Source organism: Ostrinia nubilalis, chromosome 9 (assembly GCF_963855985.1).
Source record: "Ostrinia nubilalis chromosome 9, ilOstNubi1.1, whole genome shotgun sequence".
Lineage (NCBI taxonomy): Eukaryota > Metazoa > Arthropoda > Insecta > Lepidoptera > Crambidae > Ostrinia > Ostrinia nubilalis.
Genome location: NC_087096.1, coordinates 12,378,498 through 12,400,207, shown reverse-complemented (window position 1 = coordinate 12,400,207; position 21,710 = coordinate 12,378,498). Strand labels below are relative to the sequence as shown.

Below are 21,710 nucleotides of genomic sequence, written 5' to 3'. Positions count from 1 at the left end.
ATCATTTTAATGTTAATATTAGTTTTCTTACTGAAACATTTTCTTGATCTGTTTTCATTTAGAAGACGAAAAAAGTATTTTTTAACTGCAATCCCTGCGTGCGTACTAAGTTATGAGAGTCGTGTTATTTTAAAGATTTTTTAAACGTCTCTTGTACGCTAAATGTAACTTTTTTCAGTCAAAATGAAAATATGTAATGCAGGATACATTTTACGAGATACACACCCGAAAGTACTTTTAGAAAGTTTCTGCAACTTAACCAAAAATGGTTGTTATATACGAGTTATAAGAAACTATTAATATTTTGTAGGTTTCATTAAAAGAGTTAATCGTCCCATCTAACCCTACTATCTACATTATGATAAAGTATAATTTTATGTAAAATTAAATTACCATTACCCTTAGACCTTACCACGAAACGATAGGCTAGGTATTTATTTATATCAAAGTAGCGCGGCTCGCGCGCACGGGTGACTTTTGTCGCAGTTACTTTTTTGTCACCTCCTCCTTATAAATGTATGGAAAATGTAAAAAAAGCTTCTGTCACTGCCACGTCGCTACGTGCGCGCACCTCCCCGTACATCTCCAGGAACTTTATAAAGGTCGTGACGAAAAAAGTCACCTGTGTCCTGTGTGCGCGAGCACTTAGTATTAGCATTAGCATAGAGTTATTATAACTCTATGAGCATTAGTCACAAAAAAGTCACGGTGACAAAAATCAACCGTGCGGGCGAGCCCTTACTGAAACAAAAGGTAACGTTTGTGCTCAAGAATGTTTAAATATTGTTTTGCTTTTGTCTTTCCCATAAAACTAAAAATTAATGAAAATAATAATAATAACGAGAGCAGTTATTGCATACCGTTAATTTTATTTCTCTTCACATTCTGTAAGCTAGCAACCCGGAGTATGAGTATTCTTTGCTAGCAACACTCGCAGTCAATTTTGACATTTGAATGAATGAACGAAAGTTCATCACAGAAATTCACAGAATCATTTTTTAGCGCAAAAAGGAGGGAATTTCTCTGTTCTACACAGTTTAGTATTAATTTTTAATCAAAAACTGGAAATAATTAACTTAATTTAATTCGAAACAAATGTAAGTACAAAGAATATTATGTTAATTGCGGTAGATAAATAATTATATGAGCCGACGTGTCGAACTCGTAACTGCATTTCAATTGTTGAGAATTAAGATTTTACAGCTTTTTATCCACTTTTGAGTTATAAATATTATTATATTCTCATTGTAATCGCTAACAGTTTCTTCTAAACTTAACTGCACGTGGCACAGTACGCGAGTTCCTGTTTCTTTTGTTCGCCAAAATGACCGTTACGTCGGCTGCAAGTCACGTTTTCAATTTCGATTTACTCTCACTATTCATCATAATTTTTTAACTTTTTAACATAACAGTGATACGGTTACAGTTTTGAATAGTTTGCCTTTACGTTCAAGCAGTAGGTTTCTTCTATAACCTCTAAATGTGCTCTGAATCTCTGACCAACGTATTTTTTATTATTTTCTTTCATTGTCTAGATGGCTGACACCGCAGAAGTGAGCACATCCTCAGCGACCGAGCTGCTGAGCACAGGTCGCAGGAACCTTGCTGTGAGGGACTTCAGTGCGGCCGCCGAGGCCTTGGCCAAAGCGTGTGAACTCCTCGCGAAGGAGCACGGAGATACGGCTGATCAGTGTGCAGAGGCTTATTTGTGGTAAGTCTTACTGTGTATTGCTTATTTAGAACAACATAAATGCATCTGCAAAAACCTGTTTGTAACCCCGTTTCTTAGATTAATAATACCTAGTAAGATGCTAAGTGTAACAATAGACAATCATGGGTCATGAATAGATGACAAAAAATACTTTAAAGAGGGCCTGTTTTCCCTTAATTGATTGTTGTTTGTGTATTTTAGGTATGGCAAGTCACTATTAGGATTATCAAGAGAAGAAAGTGGTGTTCTTGGCGATGGCATGCCAGGAACCGGGAATGCTGATGAGAATGATGATGACAATGAAGGTAATAAAATAAAATTTTAATAAATAATTATTTACAAATTCATTTTCTTGTCACTACATTTATGTACATCATTATAGCTTGCCCTGTAACAAATATTATATTTCAAAACTAACACAAATTCACTCAGTTTTCATCATCATAGTTCTACTCAAATTCAGTATTTATCTTGAGTAGGTATTTTACTTTATTACAACAATAAAACAGATATGATACTAAAAGCTATTCTATTATATCTAGAAGAAAATGGTGATGACGAACAAAATGGTGAAGATGCAGAGATGAATGAGGCAGCTAGTGAGGAAGCTGAAAAGAAGGAAGTTGCAGATGAAGAAATGGAGAAGAATGAGCCAGAATCTACCACCAAGGACGATGAGCCTGGGAGCAGCAAACCTGGCAGTAACAAGGCCGCTGCTGATTCTGGCGACAATGAGGAGCCAGTAATGATTTTATTATTCATTGTTTTGTTTTTCTTAAGTATTTGCTGTTAGTTATTAATTTTTTTTGCGTTAAGAGTTGCATCTCAAACTAATTTGAAAATTATAAATAACTTGAACAAACTCGAAGTACCTAAGGTGGGAAGCGAAAGGTCATGGGTTCAATTCCCACCTTAAGCAGTTAGACTTTTTCAAGTTATTTATAATTGTCAAATTAGTTGCTGTTAATTTTGTTAAGATACAGACTGCTCCATCATCCATAATAATAATATGATGTCGAGCAATCAAAACATTTGATGTTTGTGCTAAATGTGTTTGAGTCATAAGTGCCTTATGAGTAAGGGCCTTGAGCTAATCAAAATATTTTTCTTGGAGTAGATTGCAGTCCATACTTATTAATTGGTGATTAATAGCTGTTTCTTTATTGTACAGGGAACAACAAATGGGGATGTGAATGATGAGTCTGAAGTGAATTTGGACAATGAAGATGATGTGGATAATCTGCAGTTAGCTTGGGAGATGCTTGGTAAGTTTTAAAAGTTTTAATTAAATAGGCTTAAAAAGTGCTTTTACATGTTCCACTTAATAGTGGTTTTAAAGTAATCTTTAAAACCTCAATTTATTAATTGAATCAAGGGCTATACACAAGACATTACAATGTTCTTTTCTTATAAATTTAAAGTAGCATCGCTTACGCGCGTTGATAGCGCTTGAATAAAATGTATTGGCAATTAGTCCTAAGAGCGCTTTCACATTTAGGCGATTTAGCAGCGCGACAAACGCGCGACAGACGTGCTGCCGAAAATTTCATACTATGTGAAAGTGGATGCATGCCTTCACATTATAAAAACGCCGCGCTGCTGTCGCGCTTATAATAACGCCCTAATGTGAAAGCGCTCTAAATGTATTTACTTCTAGAAATACACAGCTTTTTCCTTTTTTATACACTTCATCACAAAGAGCCCAAAACATGTAAAGTGCCCCATAAGGGCTACCTTTTCTTTTTTATATTTGACGTTCATAAGTGCCACTTGTGGTCTAAACTGAATAAATAATTTTGATTTTGGCTATGTCTGACTGTCGGAATTATTCCCCCCTCTCGTTCCCACTGCTGCAACTCCTGTGTAGTCAGGATCTACAGCTGCGTTTGACCAGAGTAAATACAAATGAGTAGGTCATCTTCATAGAAACGCACCGAGCGCGGTTTGTATGTGAGCGCGCCAATACGTATGCGGCGCGCACGCACACACTGACAGAATTTAGCGTGGATTAGCGGGGAGTTGCGCTGAATTTTGTCAGTGTGTGCGTGCGCGCCGCATACCGCAAACCACGCTCGGTGCGTTTCTATGAAGATGACCTACTCATTTAAACTTACTCTGGTTTGACTAGTGTATGTGTTTTGCTCTAATGTTGTCAATGTCCGCAGACCTAGCCCGCAGTATTCTACAGCGTCGCGCACAGGCCGACAGCGGGCCGGCGGCGCGCGCCTTGCTCGCCGACGTGCATCTCGCGCTGGGCGAGGTGGCGCTCGAGAGCGAGACTTATGACAAGGCTGTCATTGACATGCGTATGTATTCATTCTACTTATTCGTACGTTCGTTTCAGACAAATGACGTCCTATACTGGACACGGGACTATTCCCACCACTAGATCGCCGCAACAATGCAAGGCGAGAGTGAATAGGCACTTACAGGGCAGATATGTACCATCCTAGACTGCATCTCACTTAACACCAGGTGCGATTGCGGTCAAATACCTGTCTTGCCTTGCATAAAAAAAAAAACTCCTGTGTAGCCAGGATCTACAGCTTGACCGCCAATAAAAACCCAACCAGTGAAGGTCAACTTTGTCCCGGGGAAAGTTAAACTGTCATTCGACCCGCAATGAAATAAATCAGAAGAACATACATAGGAGGAGTTCGAAGTTATGATTGGACTTCCCTCTGTTGAAAAGCGGATGACAGGTGACAAACAAAGGTTTAGTAACCTTAAGAGCGTTTACGTCTAGCGTGGCATGTCAAGTTTAGGTAATTTCGATGCTAGTTTTATTCACACTAAAATAATTATGACTGTGTGCGTGTTCTCACGCTCTATAGTCAAACCAAAATACTTTGATCCACCATCGTAAAAGTGTGCCAGGCTGTCAAGTGACAGCTCAAGGAAACTATAAAATCTTCAAATCTTCCAACACCGACTCCATAATTATAAATAATGGTATACATTAGTCCTAATCAATAATAAATACGTAAATTCTTTATCAAATAGTAAATTATCAAAGGTTTTTTACTATATTGAGAATATTTTATACAGCCTATGTTCAGCAGAAAAAATTTTGAATTTTAATGGTGAGAGATTTTTTCAAATCGGTTCTATTCAAAACAAACTTTTCCTGTTTACTATTCTTTTTTTATCCGGAAAATGCATAACATTTCATACCCACCAGCTGCGGGGGCAGCTAGTGAGTTATGTGGGGTTCTTCCTACCAGAAGGTGGGTAGCCCCTACACCCACTAAAAACCTGACTGTTTCTGCCATAATCCATATGAGTGATATGAGGGAACGCGGGACATCGCCATTGGCTGTTGCCTGTAGCATTCGTCCTTAGCCGCCACCAGACACCTCCATGTCTAGCGACCGAGCCCTGTTAGGAAGGGACAGTTGGAGACCATAAGCTGTCCTCTTGCGCCCAGGGTATCGGCGGCGGATAACCGGAGTGTCGGCTGAGGCCTCTCGCTCCCCCTTTCCACTGCTTCTTTCTGTGAAAGAACACTTTCACAGAAAGTAAGCACACTATACCATAAGATTATTTGTCTCATCATATATTTTATACTAATGTAGATATTGTTTCCGAAAGCGAGCGGGTTCATTCCGTACCTGTACGCTTCATGCGTTCTCTAGCAAAAGCTGAAAATCAGTGTTCTGCCCTTTTGAGGGTAGTGTTTATACTGAGCTCTTTGCTTTTTGCATCGCTGCGGCACACATCACTCTGATGCATGGAACTATTTGAAACGCTAGTCATCTTTATCTTATGCTGTTTTGTCACTTTTGTTATGTTGCAACTGTTGAAATTATTACTAACCTGTGTAACAAAATACCAGTGGTGTCACCTAGTGTGTTTCTTGACTAACTAACTTTATTTCGATATTGAATTGAATTTCAATAGCAACTATACATAATGTGTGTGTTAAAAGCATTAAAAAAAGTGTGTTATAACAAATCAACAATTTATCTATCTATCTCACGCCTCTTCCCGATTGGTAGAGAGAGGTCATTTCCAACCGCCGCTCGTTCGCTTAGGCTGGGCACTGTTGGAGCGTGTCAGTCTGCTGCGGTGACTCACGTGCCAAGACTGCAGTGTTAACTGACAACCATCTACAGGCTCTCGGCCTATACGGTGGAGGAATAGCCCGAAGCACCCATGGCCCGGTAGAACCTGGGTCGCCCTTTGTGTGATGCGATCATGCCGTCGCACCCACTCCTCTAATACAGGCAGAACTGCCTCTATGGTGCGACGTAAAATTTGGCTGACGGCCAGGCGTACCCTTTAGCACTCTAGGGCCTAGATCCTCAAGCCTCTACCTTTTGGTTTCCACCTCTCGTGGTGCACGTACACGTACATTTCCCCTTGGGACCTATGGTCACCTCGCAACTGGCGTCTATTCTCGGTTGTCGACACTAGCTTTGTCGCCACTGAGGATAAATGGCATAAATAATATCGATTCCACCAGTGGTGACACATACTTTCCCAGTTGTAGCTACAGGCTTTCTCACAACTATTAAAAAAGTTACTTGTTGATCAATTACTTATTTATTCAGGATACTAATTTATACATTTCCAACATTATAACACCTTAAAGTTAGTACTTCTTACTTTAAATGCTCCAATCGAACTGCCTGTCCGGCGGCATGCCCGCGATAAGGCAACTTCCCCTTCCATTCGTCAAAGTCAACCGGCTCGAAACGACTTATCGACAGCATGCCCCGGAAGTAGTCAAAATCAATACTTAAATAACAATTTATTCTAAATTACTAAATCGTATACAATAAAAATTCTAAAATAATTACATTAAATAATAAACATGAAATATGTAATTGAATATAATATAGAATAAATTCTAAAACCACTCTTATATCTGCAACAATTTCCAGGAAGTAATCAAGTAAAGTATTTAATTTTAATAATGGGTTTTTAAATTCTACCAAAATTATTACAATAACTATTTATAAGCAACTAATAATCGTATAAAATACAATATTAATTCTACAATCACAACATATGACAAATTAGAAAAATACATCCCAATAATTATGCCTTGTGAGGACGTACACAAATATTGACGCAAATGTCATCGTGCATGACATGTATACGTAAAGTAAAAGTCAAGTAAGACCAGATGAATACAAATATTATTAATTTTGTTAATAATTCGTACGCGTGGACCTCGTTTTACTCCTTAGTTCATAAAATCTGTTGTTTGATATCATGTTGATAGATGGCGTTTCACGGCTTCCCCCGCATGAATATTTACGAACGTCAAAAACAGTAGTTTGTCCAGCGCTGTAGATTTTAACCAATGACGATAGATTGCGCTTTTTAGACACGTCTTATTTATTTATTGAAATTTATTTGTCACATAATATCGTCATAAATTATAGCCTATAATTATGTTAATCTGGTTTATAAACAATAATACTGTAAAGTTTCAACAAAATCCGTTCAGTAGTTTTTGAGTGAAAGAGTAACAAACATCCAGACATCCAAACTTTCGCATTTATAATATTAGTAGGATTGTTATACGTCGCCACTAATGACAATATTTTTTTTTCCCATTTATCCTCAGTAGGGACATAGTCAGTGTCCACAACCGGGAATAGACGGACTGCGGATACTATGCGGTATCCACGAATTACCTCAGCCTGTGCCTCAGTGATATCATGCGTTGCGCTTTTTTGAACAGTAGGATGCTCCACGACTACACAGCACTGTGCCATACTCGAGCCCCATATGGGACCATATAACGCGCGACGCAAAAGTTAGCGACTCAGTGCGGCCGGGCCTCCGAGATTAGGCATCAACCGGCTTAGTGCGCCGGCGGTAGCCAAAAGCTTAGGGGTGAGACGATTCAAGTGGCCGTCAAATGACCACTGTCCAACTAACTACAATCCGAGGTACCTACCGCAAAGATTTTCCGACTGTAATATGTTGTGTATGTTCCCCCTACAATTACTAGGTGGGACCCTGCTGGCAGAGCATTCCTATTAACTAGTCTGTAACCACCTATTTATGGCAAATAAATTATTAGTATTATTCCTCTTTATAATATTAGTAGGTATACATACATAACTTGTTGTTCCAAATTTTCGTCATTCGTTTTCGTTTCATCGCTAAAAATAACTTAATTTTATTTTTCATTACGTCTGAAATAGAATTTGTAGTAAAAATAGACTGTAATGAAAAATAACAATAAAATATTTTAATTACCACGTGATCGCAAAATCGATCACCAAGATTTTGCGGATACACTATAAAAGTCCAGCTACCTGTCAAAGATCAACGTACGCGTGACACATGTCAGCAGAGCACCGAGCGACGTGACCTCACTCTGGAACGCCTCGAGGCGGACTGAATTTGAACATTTCGTGCGCGGCGTTTTATAGTACTTTTCAAATACTCATAGAAAAAAAATTACAATGAATTATTTTAAATTTCAAAGTAAATATTTTAGATAAGATATTCTTCTATTATATTAAGCTATTTTTGTGTTGAATAAAGGAAGAATATTGGTGAAAAAATCACTTTGATTTTTGGGTATTTCACGTTCTTTTAATTTGTGATTTCTTATTGTAAAATGCTTAAATCTAAAATTTTTCTCAGATAACTATTTGCCCAAGGATCTATGCTATAGGATATAAATGTTTGTTAAATCGTTTTCACAGTATTTTTATAAAAATTTCAGCTTGTAAACTGACACTAAAGTGGAAATTTACAAAACCTGTGTGGACTTATCTTGATAGAATTCTTAAATGCTAAACTAATCGCAATATTTTCTCAATTAACTATTTAGACGACGAAATTGCCTAACTATTTATGCCTATAACATATTTGTAGTATTACTGGTTAATGATTGTAACGAGTTGAAAAAGTACTGTTTTTGCGCCAAACGGCGTAAACGCTCTTAATGAAAAGATATGCACCACGGACAATAAACATCAATTAAGGGGGCCTATCTTATCCAATAATCAGGTGATCCGTCTGCTTGTTTGCCTCCTGTCACATAAAAAAAAAACTGGACAAAGGCCTCCCCCACGGATTTACACTCCACAACGACTGGTCTTACAACGCCCGCATCCAGATTCGCGCGACCGTCTCCAGATCGCCGATCCAGATTCTGATTATTGTTAATTCCTTTGAAAGCTAAGTTCTAAGGAGTTCTAGTGGGAAATTATTACTAGTGACCGACCGAATATTCGTTTTCGTTTTCGTTTTCGGCCATTTTCGGCCAAAAAATGGACATTCGGCCATATTTTCGTTTTCGGCCAAAAACCAGCCGAAGCTTCGGCCAAACCGAATATCAGAAATACGTGAATAAGATGATGACGTATAACGTTTGGATATCTTCAGAGTGAATGGGGTGCACTCATGGTTCCAATCAGACTTGAACGGACGCGGTATTGTCACACTGTTTTGAAGTTGTGAAGTAAGATTACGTTGTAAAGGATGTCCAGCGGAAAATTTTAAAGTTCAAAATTGAATACAAAGCCAAATTGAAATACGCCATGAGTCACTGGTCGGGAGCCCACAGAGCGTTCGCAGTTGAGCAATATTTGAAATGCGACGAAGCACGGTTCGAGCGCGTCGCGCTTTTCGTACTCATTTCAATATTCAGCGATTAAGTGATGGCCAAACTTACCTTATCGTGAGTGCAAAAGTTCAGGCAAGAAAAAACAGTCGTCCACAGGATTCATCCAGACTCATGAAAATCAGCAGCGACGCCGAACGGGTGGCCCAAGTTCAATGTATTGTCGAATGAAGGATGAATGTCTACTATCACAACTGCAACTACTTCTCGGCTACAACTGCAGAACTCTATTTCAGCAAGAAGGTGTCTCACCACACACGGATAGGACTTCGATGGAGACACTGAGGTTTTAAAAAAAAAATGATCAGCAACTACAGGCACATACCCTAGCCGCCTAGATCACCAATTCTCACACCATGCGAATTTTTCTTGTGGGGATATCTCAAGTCAAAAGTTTACTGCAACAACCCACAAATAATTCAGGTTCTGTAAGAAAATATCCGCCGTGAAGTTGCAGGGAAATCACCAGCGCGCTTTGCTCTCGCGTAGTTGCGAATGTAAGGGTCCGGCTGTAAGAGTGCCTCAAGCGAAACAGGCGTCATTTAAACGCCGATTAGTACCTATATTAGTAATAAATAATAAAAAATCATTAGTTTTATTTGTATTCATTTTTGAAGTGAAAATATTCCCTCTGGTCACCTTTTATTTCTTCTTCACTTGCTTAAATAAACTGAAAAAACAATATTCCAGTATAGACTGGAAATAATATTCCATTAAGAATACATTTATAAATATCTTAAATTTTTAGTCTAATGTCGGTTTTCTTTAATTAATTCTTAAATCCCAAATCCGTCTGTCAACTATCAAACGTCAATATGTTTTTGGTCAAAATATTTACGGTTTTCGAAGTTTTTGCATTTCTCGTATTGTTAGCGACTACTTAAACAATTTGAAAGTAAAAGCATCGAAAATTATGGATATTTCATCGGAAAAAGATAAAAATTTGACAGTTGAAGGTCATTTTCGTTTTCGTTTTGTTTTCGGCCGAAAATGGGACTGCAGCCGAAGCTTCGTTTTCGTTTTCGTTTTCGGCTGAAAATCCATATTCGGTCGGACACTAATTATTACTTTTTCTATAATGGAGATTGTGTCTTTAGTTATTACATAAAGACAAGCCTGTAACACCGTTCACTTAGTTTCGGGTCGTGTTTCGTTAGTTTTTTTTTTACCTAGGTCTAATTTTATTTTTTTACATTTCAGAAAGCTGTCTGGAGCTCCAGAAGGAACTATACGGTAGCGACGACAGGCGCATTGCAGAAACGCACTATCAAATTGGTAAGTTAACTTCTAGATTAAAATTTTCCAGTAGTATTTTGATTTTTCGTAATCTGCCCCATCTAGGGGACATAGGACATTAAAAAGTATTTTGATGTCTCTGAAAATATATCTTATTGTTTCGTTTTTCAGGTCTCGCCAACTCCCTAGCCTCAAACTTCGAAGACGCGATCACCCACTTCAAGAACGCGGCGAACATTCTAGAAACCAGAATTAAGACCCTCGAGAATCCAGCTTCTGCCACAGACGATGCTACCGTCAAGAAGTACACCACGGCAGACCCTCAATACTCTGTGGAGGGTGAAATCAAGGAGTTAAAGGAGTTACTGCCAGAAATACAGGAGAAGATCCAAGACATGATGGACTACAAAGCAGAGGTAAGACCGTGTGAGTGCCTCGAGGAAACTAGAAAGATGTTGAGGAATATGATCCTGAAAGAGAAGAATAGGAACGTAGAATGCGTATGTTAGGGAGAAAAAAAGTTGCAGCTGTTATAGATCGTTTCATCCACGAAGACGCGCCGATGTTCTTCCTCGATTGTTGAGTGTTACAGTACCCGCTAAATTTATCAATGAGTGCACACGCACACTACAATAATGACGCTCGGATTGCTCAGATCATACTCCCCGCACCCCGCGCGACCGAGACCAAAAATTGGTGGGCGCGTCTTCGTGGATGCAACGATCTATAACATTGCATTTGTTCCCGAACTCATCACAATTTTTAACCTTACAAATGGTGCCTCAGTCAACATTTACAATACTCGTAGACATGTAACTTGATAATAATAATTATACTCATAATAGTAATTTAATTTTAAGACTGATTGAAAAAAGACTGCTCATTGCATTAAATACATTCCATAATTTTAAGCGTAAGTTTTAACAAGTTCCTCAATTTCGTGCCAAATTCTAATCATCAATTCAATGTGATATTTTGCGATTTTTAATTACTAATTTTGAACTGTTTTGGTCAGTATTGTTTTATTAAGTTTTATCGTATAAGTGCCTTAGAATCTCGTGCCAGTTTACTCATAGTTTGTAAGAATTTCAATGCTTTTTGGTGAACTTTTTGACCACACGGCCATTTTGTATCATGTTTTTATGTGATTTTTGAATAAATTTGTTTTGAAATTACAACTTGTGTTATTTCAGATGAAACCCTATACATTAATGGCCATGTGGTTAAATTGTATTTTATTTGTTGTGTTCTAGTCATGGCCATTGATGTCAAACACCCATGATGAAATTAGCGTGAATGAGATGATCTGTTGCTATAAATAGTAGTTATTCCATTTGTTTTAATGCAGATTTAACATACGAATTGATGTCAGTGATGATGACGATTCTTTCTATTAATTAGTCTTAAAAATTTTTTTGTAGCTCCTTGCTAGTTACTTCTGAAAGCATGAAAGATCTTTTCGTGGTTTTATAAGTATTACAGTATGATGGTGTTGGTTGACTCCTCTAATTAGCTATGTCACCCTCACCGTACTGCGGTGCTAAGTACCGGATAAGTAAATACATACCTACATAATATAACCAACGTTTGTTAGACAAAAAATTCGAAGTTTTCCCATTGAATACATTTCCAAGTAAGAATGATTTTACAGTTCGAATGCGATTATGAATTTTTTAGTCAACCAGAATCCATGAACAAACGAAATACCCTTTGGTGTCTATAAAATACGCTTGTCCAGTGATACTCAACATGGTGGCCTAGCCCCTCCGACCAAATAAAGAAATGTGTCGGGAAAGTGACGCTTCTCGAAAAATACTCTTACATGGCGTAGAAAATGTATGTATAAAAAGTTGAGCATCGCTGCGCTAGCTTATTGCCTTCAGGTTTCTACCACTGCCATAACTTTTTCAGACGATAAAAAGGGTGAGAGAAACGCTCTGCCCCTCCAATGGAGACGGCGCGTCCAGTTCCGCCGGCTCTAGTTCCAGTACAATTGCCAGTGCCAGTGCTAGTACCGCCAGGGCCGCGCCCGCATCGGACATCTCCCATCTCATCAAACGCAAGCGCAAATCCAGCGAGGGTGACGCAGGCGCGTCCGCCCCGAAGAAACTCAACACGTGAATTAAACAAGTTTATCAATATGACAGAGACCTGTGTGCAGTGAACGGTGATTTGTGAATTCGTACTTTTGTAGATAATCTCAATGGGTAACATACCGATTTTATTGTTAGGCGCCTGTCTGGAAAAGTGATACATCGTAAGCAATAAGCATAATAAGTGTTTAAATTTGGTTAGGAGTTATTGAAAATCTTTTATAAAATTCTATGCTTATAATGTTTAAAATTACTATAGTTTTTGCGGCCTAACTAAAAGATGGGCGTCAACATACTGTTATTCAAGCTTAAGATTTCTATTGCATCCATATGAGTGCTATATTGTTTTATCTTATGCGATGAATTGAAAAGTGTAAAATACTTCTTATTTTGATGTTAAAGTAAAATCATCACAGATTACCGAATAGCCGTAAAAATTAGATATTCATACCAATTTTGGGTATGAGTTGACGAGCACAGGTTTATCTTTTTATATTGTTTGATGAAAGTTAATTTTTAAAGAAAAAATTGTGTCATTGGCACAAAATATGAACAGACTGAGTTATTTAGTGCCGATTATTTAATTAAATATAGGTAAACGTGAATGTTATTTGGACTTCGAATTAGAAAGTTAAATTATTTTTAGGTCACCAAATATCCTGAATGTCCCAACATTGGGACATAATGTAGCAGTTTCTACGTTTATTTCGAAAACCTGTGGTTACCTTCAACTTTGGATTGTAGTTAATTGCAGGTTTATGTAATCTCCACAAAATACTTCATAGTAGTCATAACCCCTGTGTCTAAAGTTAAAAGTAATAATTAATTGTAATTGAATCTACAAAACATAATAATAACGTCATAGAATTGTTTTGCCAGTAGATAGTATTTCTAGTTTTTTATTTTCTTACATTTCGAGGGTTATTCGTTTTTTTACACCTGTTATTAGTTACGATTACAATTTAACAACTAGGTTAAATAATGATAGACTAAATTCAAATACCTAACGATCACAAGCTGCGTACAATGGATTTTATTACAGCGGTTCTCAACGATGTTCTTTTGAAAGATAAAATGTAGTATTTGTATACCTTTGGAATAGCTGTGCAGGGCACATACGATACGTTTCATATTGCAATATAGGTCTACTAACGCATAATTCAGTCAGTACTTGAAGTATGGGGGGTGGTACGGGAAGGGTGTCATATAATAACATATGACCTGACAGAACATCAAGTCTGAAGCACAACTGAAATCTTGCTGATGTTTGACGTCACAAAAACCCCTCCCGTGTCGCTCCCATACCTCACACACTGACTCAGTTAAACCACAGAATAATAATAAGTACTACGTACAGAAGTTTTACTTCGCGAAGGTATTTAAAAAAAAGTATGCTCAATGTCATTAACAATATAGTGTAATTTAGCCTGTCTCAAGAGTCAAGCACCATTTTGTTGACAAACGTCAGTGATCGGCACTGCGCCGAAGCTATAGATAAGTAGGGCTGACTTCGGTAAAATGATGTGACGTGAGGTGCCAAACTGCGGAAAATGGCGGAGGAAATACATGATTTAGCATGAATTATCATGAATAATATTAACTACTTATTTACCTCTCAGTGTCTTGAGGCAACTTAAAAAAGTACATTCTGTGTTTATATTATTATTTAGGCAGTTAAAAATATTTAGCACAGTATTTAGTACACCATTTTCTTTTTTTTCTTCCATCATACACAAGAATACGCGTGCGTGTGTCAATGTTCGCTCGTATGTGAGGCCTTGTCGAATAGTATCCTGTAGGTGGGCCATCGTGCGTGTTTTGTTTTCGATGTAAACTCGCGGAGATGAACAGGCCTGGTTAAACGCTAGATCTATAGACCCTACTGCAATATGAAGCCCCCAGGGTTAATATTTACAGGTTGAGAACCGCTGGTCAAATTGTCCGCGTAAGAAGCGAATACTAAAGTATTAAGGCGCCCAAAATTGCCTTTCTAGCATCCTAGAATTGTTTCTGTTACTAAATAATGTAATCTTAACTTTAAATCTTATTTTTAAATATAAGTAAGTTTAATTTTTGATATGATGTTTTATTTGAAAATATGGCTATTGGTGTAGGATTCGATTATCCAGGAAGAAAATAATAGTTGGTCACATTCTTGACAATTCGGGACTATTTCTTCATCTTCTTTTGAAATCAAACCTGAGCCATAGGGCTATATTTCACCGGGACACCATGGCGGCGCAACCATGTCCCGGTGAAATATAGCCCATAGTGTATGGCGGTGGAAGAAAGCCTCCATAAAGAAAATGGAAAAAATACTCTGTCAAGTTAAGAAGTGTCAAGTCAACGTTTCTGTCAAAGATTTACATCATTTTTCGGAAATCACTCAAAAAATCTCTTCAGAGAATTAATAAATAGTTTCAAACCACCATTATAAAGAACATGGCTAGCGGAGAACCCCAGAACTTGCCCAAGCATATGACTTATTCCAAATCTAGGGTGCCCATCATTGGGGCGTTGATCGACTACATCGATACCAGCTTGGAGTATCTTCGGCGAAAGACCTTCGCCAGGGCAGAAAATCTCCACGCTAAGGCCTCCCGGGCTACTCTATCAGCCAGCTTCATGGCGGCAGTATGTCTGATCATGGGTCTAACTTGCAACGTCAAATTCGAAGTGGTCAAGTTTGATGATGAACCGCTCCCGAACGATCTCCACTTCATGCTGATGAGCAAAGACGATAAGCTGTATATTGACGATATTGATGTTTCCAGTAAGTGTATTTGTCGCTGTTACTCGTGTTAGCATCTGGCTTTGTGAGAGAAAGAGAGATGATACATCCCTAAATACGGACAGTGTCTTCTCTCTCTGTTAGCATACTAGGATGAGTAAGAAAGACATATTACCTCAGATCATAGAAACTATGATCTGAGCATATTACAGTATGAATAATGAAATTGTTTTGAGTACTTCTACCTATTTTCTAAAATGGTTTTAATTTTTTTAGGAATAATGTGGTGTTTAGAAGCCTCCGACACATTAGTCATATTAATAAGCTGTCTCTTGATATGGAATTCATCAAATGTGGTAAGTTTCCTAATATCCTGTATTATGCGTGAGTGGTATACCTACAGATCAGTACATAGGCAATATTAATCAAATAAGATAACCACCCAGGCATGACTTTTGATTAACACATCTTTTTGTTGTTTAGTTATGAGGAACGTCAAGTTTAAAAGTCGGTAGGTATTTAGATAAACATTATAATATGAGTAAACATTGTTATTAAAAATATTTGTTATCTGAAACCGAACCAAATACATGAAGGTATATAACAACTTAATAGTATCAGACTTTTACCACTGCTTTGCCGCTGTTTTCTCCGGCCAACATTCCTGTGAAGGCGTCGTACAATTTGTCGAATCCTTCAGTAACGTGCTCCCGAGCTTTGAGCTTTCCACTCTTGATCCAATTGACGAGTTCAGCGAACGCCTCGGGCCATCGTCCGTCCCAACGCCACACCAAGAAACCTTCCACCTTCAATTGTTTGAACACCAAAGATGGCTGAATAATAGTCGCCTTTGGCATCTTGCTGGGATCTTCATTGTACGCGCTGATGCTTCCACAAACCGACGCTCTTCCGTAGTCATTCATCTGGCTTAAAATCAAGCTGCTGATCTCTCCCCCAACATTGTCGAAGTAACAGTCGACGCCTTTCGGCGCGGCTTCTTTTAAAGACTTCAAAATATCGACAGTTTTGTAGTTGAATGCTTTGTCGAAACCAAGCTCCTTCTCAAGCCATTGCACTTTGTCGTCGGAGCCGGCGAATCCGATAACTCGGCAGCCCTTTATCTTTGCGATCTGCCCTACAATGGAGCCTACAGCGCCCGCTGCGCCAGTCACGACTACAGTTTCTCCAGCTTTGGGCTTGCAGATCTCCAGGAATCCGAAGTACGCAGTAGCTCCAGGCATGCCAACAGCTCCCACGCCTAATGACGGAGACAAGCCGTGCAGGTCGGGTAGTTTGTACAAGCTGGCGTTCTTGTCGTCTGTCTTCACAGTAGGGTTGAAAATGGTGTAGTCGCGCCAGCCTTTGTGGGAAACTACTCTTGTGCCAACGGGATAGTCGGGATTCTTGCTCTCAGTGACGACCGCGACTTGGTAGCTGAACTGGTCGTAGGGGATAGGTGTGCGTGCGTTGTAAGCGCGAAGGTATGGGTCCACGCTAATCCATTCCGCCTTGACCAGGATCTCCCCATCCTTCAGTGGCGGCAATTCCTGCTCCACTATTTCGAAGTCATCCCTCTTGGGAACTCCTTGGAAGTGTTTCTTGACGACATACTTCCTCGCCTTAACCATGGTTCCGTTTTATTTTTATCTGCAAAAAAGAAACATTGTTGTTAGGTATTGATCAACTCAGTTGGGAACTTGGGATTTAAGGAAACACATACAGTGGACCACCAACTAATGCAAAAAAGTAACAAAAATAAACACGATAGGTAGGTTTCAGAAGGTTGGTGATTTTTTTACTTTCATCCTTAGATTAATAAAGCCATTAATCTAAGTTTTCATCACATTTTCACCAATAAATAAGTAGGTCTCCTTAAAATATAAATAGTTCGTTGGTATCTTCGATTTGTTGACGTTATTGATAATGATCTAGTCATGATTCTTTTTTACTACTTCGGTTTAAAGAAAAATAATAAAGATAACAATAATAATGGTCCCAAAGATAAACATGAGTGTCTGCAGCCGCTGGTTAGCGAGGATAAAATTATATTTTCTTTCCCTTCTCGAACAAACGAGATATTTCAATTTCTTCCTATATTCGATTTGTTCTACACAATGTTATATCTATTCAATGATGAAACTTCATAACAAGATCCTTTTTATGTGCATAATTATGTGTCGAATGCCTTGTGTATGCGGAGAGTAAATTAGGAATTCAACAAAGTGTTTGTAATATCTACCTACTTTACATTTGAAAAGAAAAATCTTAATTTCTGATCTTACCTGTTCAACTGGAACGTAAGTAGATATTAGAAATCCCGTTTAAAAGGAACTTAGTTGAAAAAATTGATGGTGATACCGGTGACCGGCCGGCAAAATGAATAAGAAACACTGAACAGTGACTCTATCCTACCTATCACTGCTATCACTGTGTTGATACACTGCGGCCACCTGCGGCTCTGCTCCCCTCGCCTCGTCGCACTCGTCTTGACTCACACACACACACTGCATAATATTTATAGTATTTACAGCGTCATTCACTCAAATTCTTTTGACCTTCGCCCAATGTTAGCGTTCCGTTGTCATCAAGAATGTTAAGCAAAAGCCGGTTTTCGCTCAGTCACGGACAATTTTCTATTAGGTATATTTTGTCTAAAAAAATCTACGCCACAGTAGTGCAAGTCATGACGACAACACCACATTATCAATAACTTACGGCCAGTTTGTTTTTTTACTCTTTATACCATATTCGCGTGCTTACAGAACGTTCCAAAATCACGTTTTGCTAATTTGAATCTTATTGACGGACATGTTGCGTCGGTTTTGTAATTTATTCCACATTTCCATTGTTTATTTTGTAGATTTGAATTAAGTCGTCAAACCAGTCGCCTCTTATTTATTTATCCTTTTCTGGAAATAGTGTGAATTGCCTTAATTTTCTTGTTTGAATATGGTAAAGAGTCGTCTGTCGTCATTCCTTACTTCGAATAAACAAATCAGATGAATAAATTGAATGTGATTCAAACTTCGGATATCCGGTTCTGGGCTTCCGGCAGAGTCCGTCGGAAGAGGGGACTAAAAGATTAAGCGATATACTTAATAATACTCAACCTTTTAATCTAAAAGGAAACAAAATCAATTTGAGAAATAAAAAGAATAAAACAATCTTAATGTTGATTATCATTATTCGATAAAAATGTTACATTATTAGGTAGTTTTTATATCAAACTTTGACAACCGCTTTACCAAAATTATCCCCAGCCAACATTCCTATGAAGGCGTCGTACAATTTGTCGAATCCTTCTGTAACGTGCTCCTGAGCTTTGAGTTTTCCACTCTTGATCCAATCGACGAGATCCGCGAACGCCTCGTGCCATCGTTCATTGTCCAATGAGAATATCGCGAAACCTTGCACCTTCAATTGCTTGAACACCAACGATGGCTGAATAATAGTCGCCTTAGGACTCTGTTTGGGATCACAATTGTACGAGCTGATGCTCCCGATAACAGCAGTCCTTCCAAAATCATTCATCTGGCTTATAATAATACTGCTGATCTCCCCTCCGACATTATCAAAGTAACAATCGATACCTTTCGGAGCCGCTTCCTTTAGAGCCTTTGGGACATCAGCTGTTTTATAGTTGATAGCTTTGTCGAATCCAAGTTCCTTCTCAAGCCATTCTACTTTATCGTCTGATCCGGCAAGTCCGATTACTCTGCAACCCTTGATCTTTGCAATCTGTCCCACGAGTGACCCGACAGCACCCGCTGCACCAGTCACGACTACCGTTTCTCCAGCTTTGGGTTTGCAAATGTCCAGAAATGCGAAATACGCACTGGCTCCTGGCATGCCAACGGCGCCCACGCCTAATGACGGGGATAAACCATGCAGGTCGGGTAGCTTGTAAATTCTGTTTCTCCAATCTGCTACTTTTAGATTAGGGTTCAAGATTGTGTAATCGCGCCAGCCTTCGTGGGAGACTACTTTCGTTCCGATTGGGTAGTCTGGATGCTTGCTCTCCGTGACGGTGGCAACTTGGTAGCTGAATTGGTCGTACGGGATTGCTTCGAGTCCGTTGTAGACGCGAAGGTACGGGTCCACGCTGATAATTCGGCTTTGACGAGAATCTGCCCATCCTTGATTGGTGGCAATTCCTGCTCCACCACCTCGAAGTCATCCCTCTTTGGAACTCCTTGGAATAATTTCTTAACGACGTACTTTCTTGCCTTAACCATTGTTAATAAAACTGGATTTCTCTTTAACCGTAAAGTGACTGGTGAGACATTTATAACTCGTGAATTTAAATAGTAACTACGAGCGTTTATCTTATCACTGCCAAATATTAATCAGAAGAAAACGCTAATGAATTATAAATAGTAACACAAGTATCAAACAGAAGAAAACGCTGATATTGATAAATGTCATTTCAAGGTTTAATTCATTGAATTAATCAGTGTTTTTTTAATTTTGTCTATGAATTAGCACCTATTGATTCACGGTAAGCAAAGCCAGAAAAAAATCTGCTCTCATCAATCAACAACATAATCAGGATGAGGAATAATATAAGCTATTAGTAAACCCTTATTGAAAATGATTCAGCAGTTACAACTATTGCTGCGTAACAGCGAGTAATACAAAGTAAAAAATAATGACGTATCGATTTACGTCATGAATACTTTAAAAGGCAGCTTTATAATTTTAAATCCCGAGTAAGATAGGATAGAAGCTATTCATCATCATCATCATCATTTCAGCCACAGGACGTCCACTGCTGAACATAGACCTCCCCCAATGACTTCCATATCGCACGGTTGGTAGCGGCCTGCATCCAGCGCATTCCTGCTACCTTTTGCCGGTCCACCTTGTGGGTGGACGTCCCACGCTGCGTTTTCCGGTACATGGCCTCACTCCGGTACATTGCTGCCGTCAGTTCTGAGTACTATGTGCCCTTCCCATTGCCATTTCAGCTTGCTAATCCGTCGGGCTATGTCAGTGACTTTAATTCGTTTACGGATCTCCCCAAGATAGAAGCTATTATTAGAAGAAAATTTCAATCTCAAATGTTTTTTTATTCCAGCGTTCCCCCCTTAGCGAGTATCTATTCCTGCCATGGCTGGGCGCGACGCTCCGTGGGCTGTTCTTACGACAAGCGCCCACTGCAGGGGCTTTGCTGTACACCATGGCAGTCGTCAACGGCAACATCAACCCGCTGTTTCTGACTGCCTTCTCTTTCCTCTTCTGTGAGTTTCTTTGTATTACTTTGGTACATTCAGCGTCAAATAGTTCGTGAATTCCAAAGTTGCCAAAAATTTTGCAACACGTTTTTGTAACAATTTGAATTAGGTTGTGTTTTCAACTTTTTGGCCACTTTGGGTATTACAAGACTAGGACGCTGACTGTATTTGTCGAAGGTCATAAGACTCTATGTCACAATATTATATGTTCTGTGGGACTCCCCATTAATCTCCGAAGTTCAGCTATTGAAGAGGAAGTAGGTACCTTAAACACCTTAATGGTTTGAGATGGCTAGTTTTACCCTTTTTATTGGGCAAAAGATCTTTCTTCTACATCCCTAACTTTAACCCTCTTCCTCAGTGCTAGAAGCGCGCCTATGGCTCGAGATCGCTCGCCTGGTGCGCACGCGCTGGGAGCGAAGAGACCACATCAACACGGCCCGCGACGCCGCCTACGAGGTCGAAACCCTCTGGAGCAATGACGACGTACAAAGCATTGAAGTAAGGAACTACGTCTATTAGACGTATACTGAAAGACCTATATTTTTTTGGAAAAGCAAAGATAATTTTCTGCTGGAAAAGTAAATTTGGGATGTTTTCTGATAATACCAGTGACAGTGTAAATTTATTTGGAAACTCCCAAGTGTTACACAAAATTATGCAAGAAAGATTAGAGACGATTAGCTCATATTAAATCTTGAAATACTTTTAATAGTGTGTTATCATCATAAGGTTCATTGATATTGATAGTTTTTATATTCGTGATGATTGATTCGTTTCCATAAATGTGTGTCCAAAGTGTTTGTTTATCTTTTGTCTTGTGTTTTTGTATTTTTGATAAAGTTTGTTGGATAGTTTTAGTGAAATAAAATTATTTTCATCAAAAACTATTTTGAATTGGTAATTATCTCATCTATTAATTAATTCGTTAAAAATTAATTTGAAGAGTCATCTAGGTTTAAGTTAGGGCATCTGCTGAGTTCAGTGAGCTGCTTCACTGCGCAGACATGATACTTACGTGATACTCTAAGCTGAATGGCTAAAATACACAAAAAAATTTGTTAAATCAGGTTAAATTTCAAATGATCCAAAATAATACAGTTCACAA

General features: G+C 38.7%; 3 protein-coding genes and 1 pseudogene across 4 annotated transcripts; 2 read left to right on the top strand and 2 right to left on the bottom strand.

The window, feature by feature from the left end:
- The first annotated feature begins 944 nt into the window (after positions 1-944).
- Positions 945-14,714, top strand: LOC135074656 (protein HGV2). Its single transcript, XM_063969021.1, has 9 exons — positions 945-1,097; positions 1,536-1,711; positions 1,913-2,016; positions 2,254-2,453; positions 2,883-2,976; positions 3,877-4,017; positions 10,509-10,583; positions 10,716-10,960; positions 12,456-14,714. Exons 2-9 carry the CDS (start codon positions 1,536-1,538, stop codon positions 12,663-12,665), a joined length of 1,245 nt encoding a protein of 414 aa, XP_063825091.1. The 5' UTR covers positions 945-1,097; the 3' UTR covers positions 12,666-14,714.
- Positions 14,715-14,952: 238 nt separating this feature from the next.
- Positions 14,953-21,633, top strand: LOC135074655 (uncharacterized). Its single transcript, XM_063969020.1, has 4 exons — positions 14,953-15,410; positions 15,645-15,724; positions 20,446-20,608; positions 20,964-21,633. Exons 1-4 carry the CDS (start codon positions 15,080-15,082, stop codon positions 21,122-21,124), a joined length of 735 nt encoding a protein of 244 aa, XP_063825090.1. The 5' UTR covers positions 14,953-15,079; the 3' UTR covers positions 21,125-21,633.
- LOC135074654 (prostaglandin reductase 1-like) lies at positions 15,885-17,976 on the bottom strand. Of its 2 annotated transcripts, none has more exons than XM_063969019.1 (2): positions 17,781-17,976; positions 15,885-17,015 (listed from the first exon to the last, which is right to left on the bottom strand). In XM_063969019.1, exon 2 carries the CDS (start codon positions 16,994-16,996, stop codon positions 15,986-15,988), a length of 1,011 nt encoding a protein of 336 aa, XP_063825089.1. In that variant the 5' UTR covers positions 16,997-17,015; positions 17,781-17,976; the 3' UTR covers positions 15,885-15,985. The 2 variants fall into 2 exon arrangements, with proteins under 2 accessions (XP_063825089.1, XP_063825088.1); XM_063969018.1 differs by lacking the exon at positions 17,781-17,976 and adding an exon at positions 17,651-17,774.
- On the bottom strand, positions 18,530-19,698 carry LOC135074653 (prostaglandin reductase 1-like; annotated as a pseudogene).
- Positions 21,634-21,710: the final 77 nt, after the last annotated feature.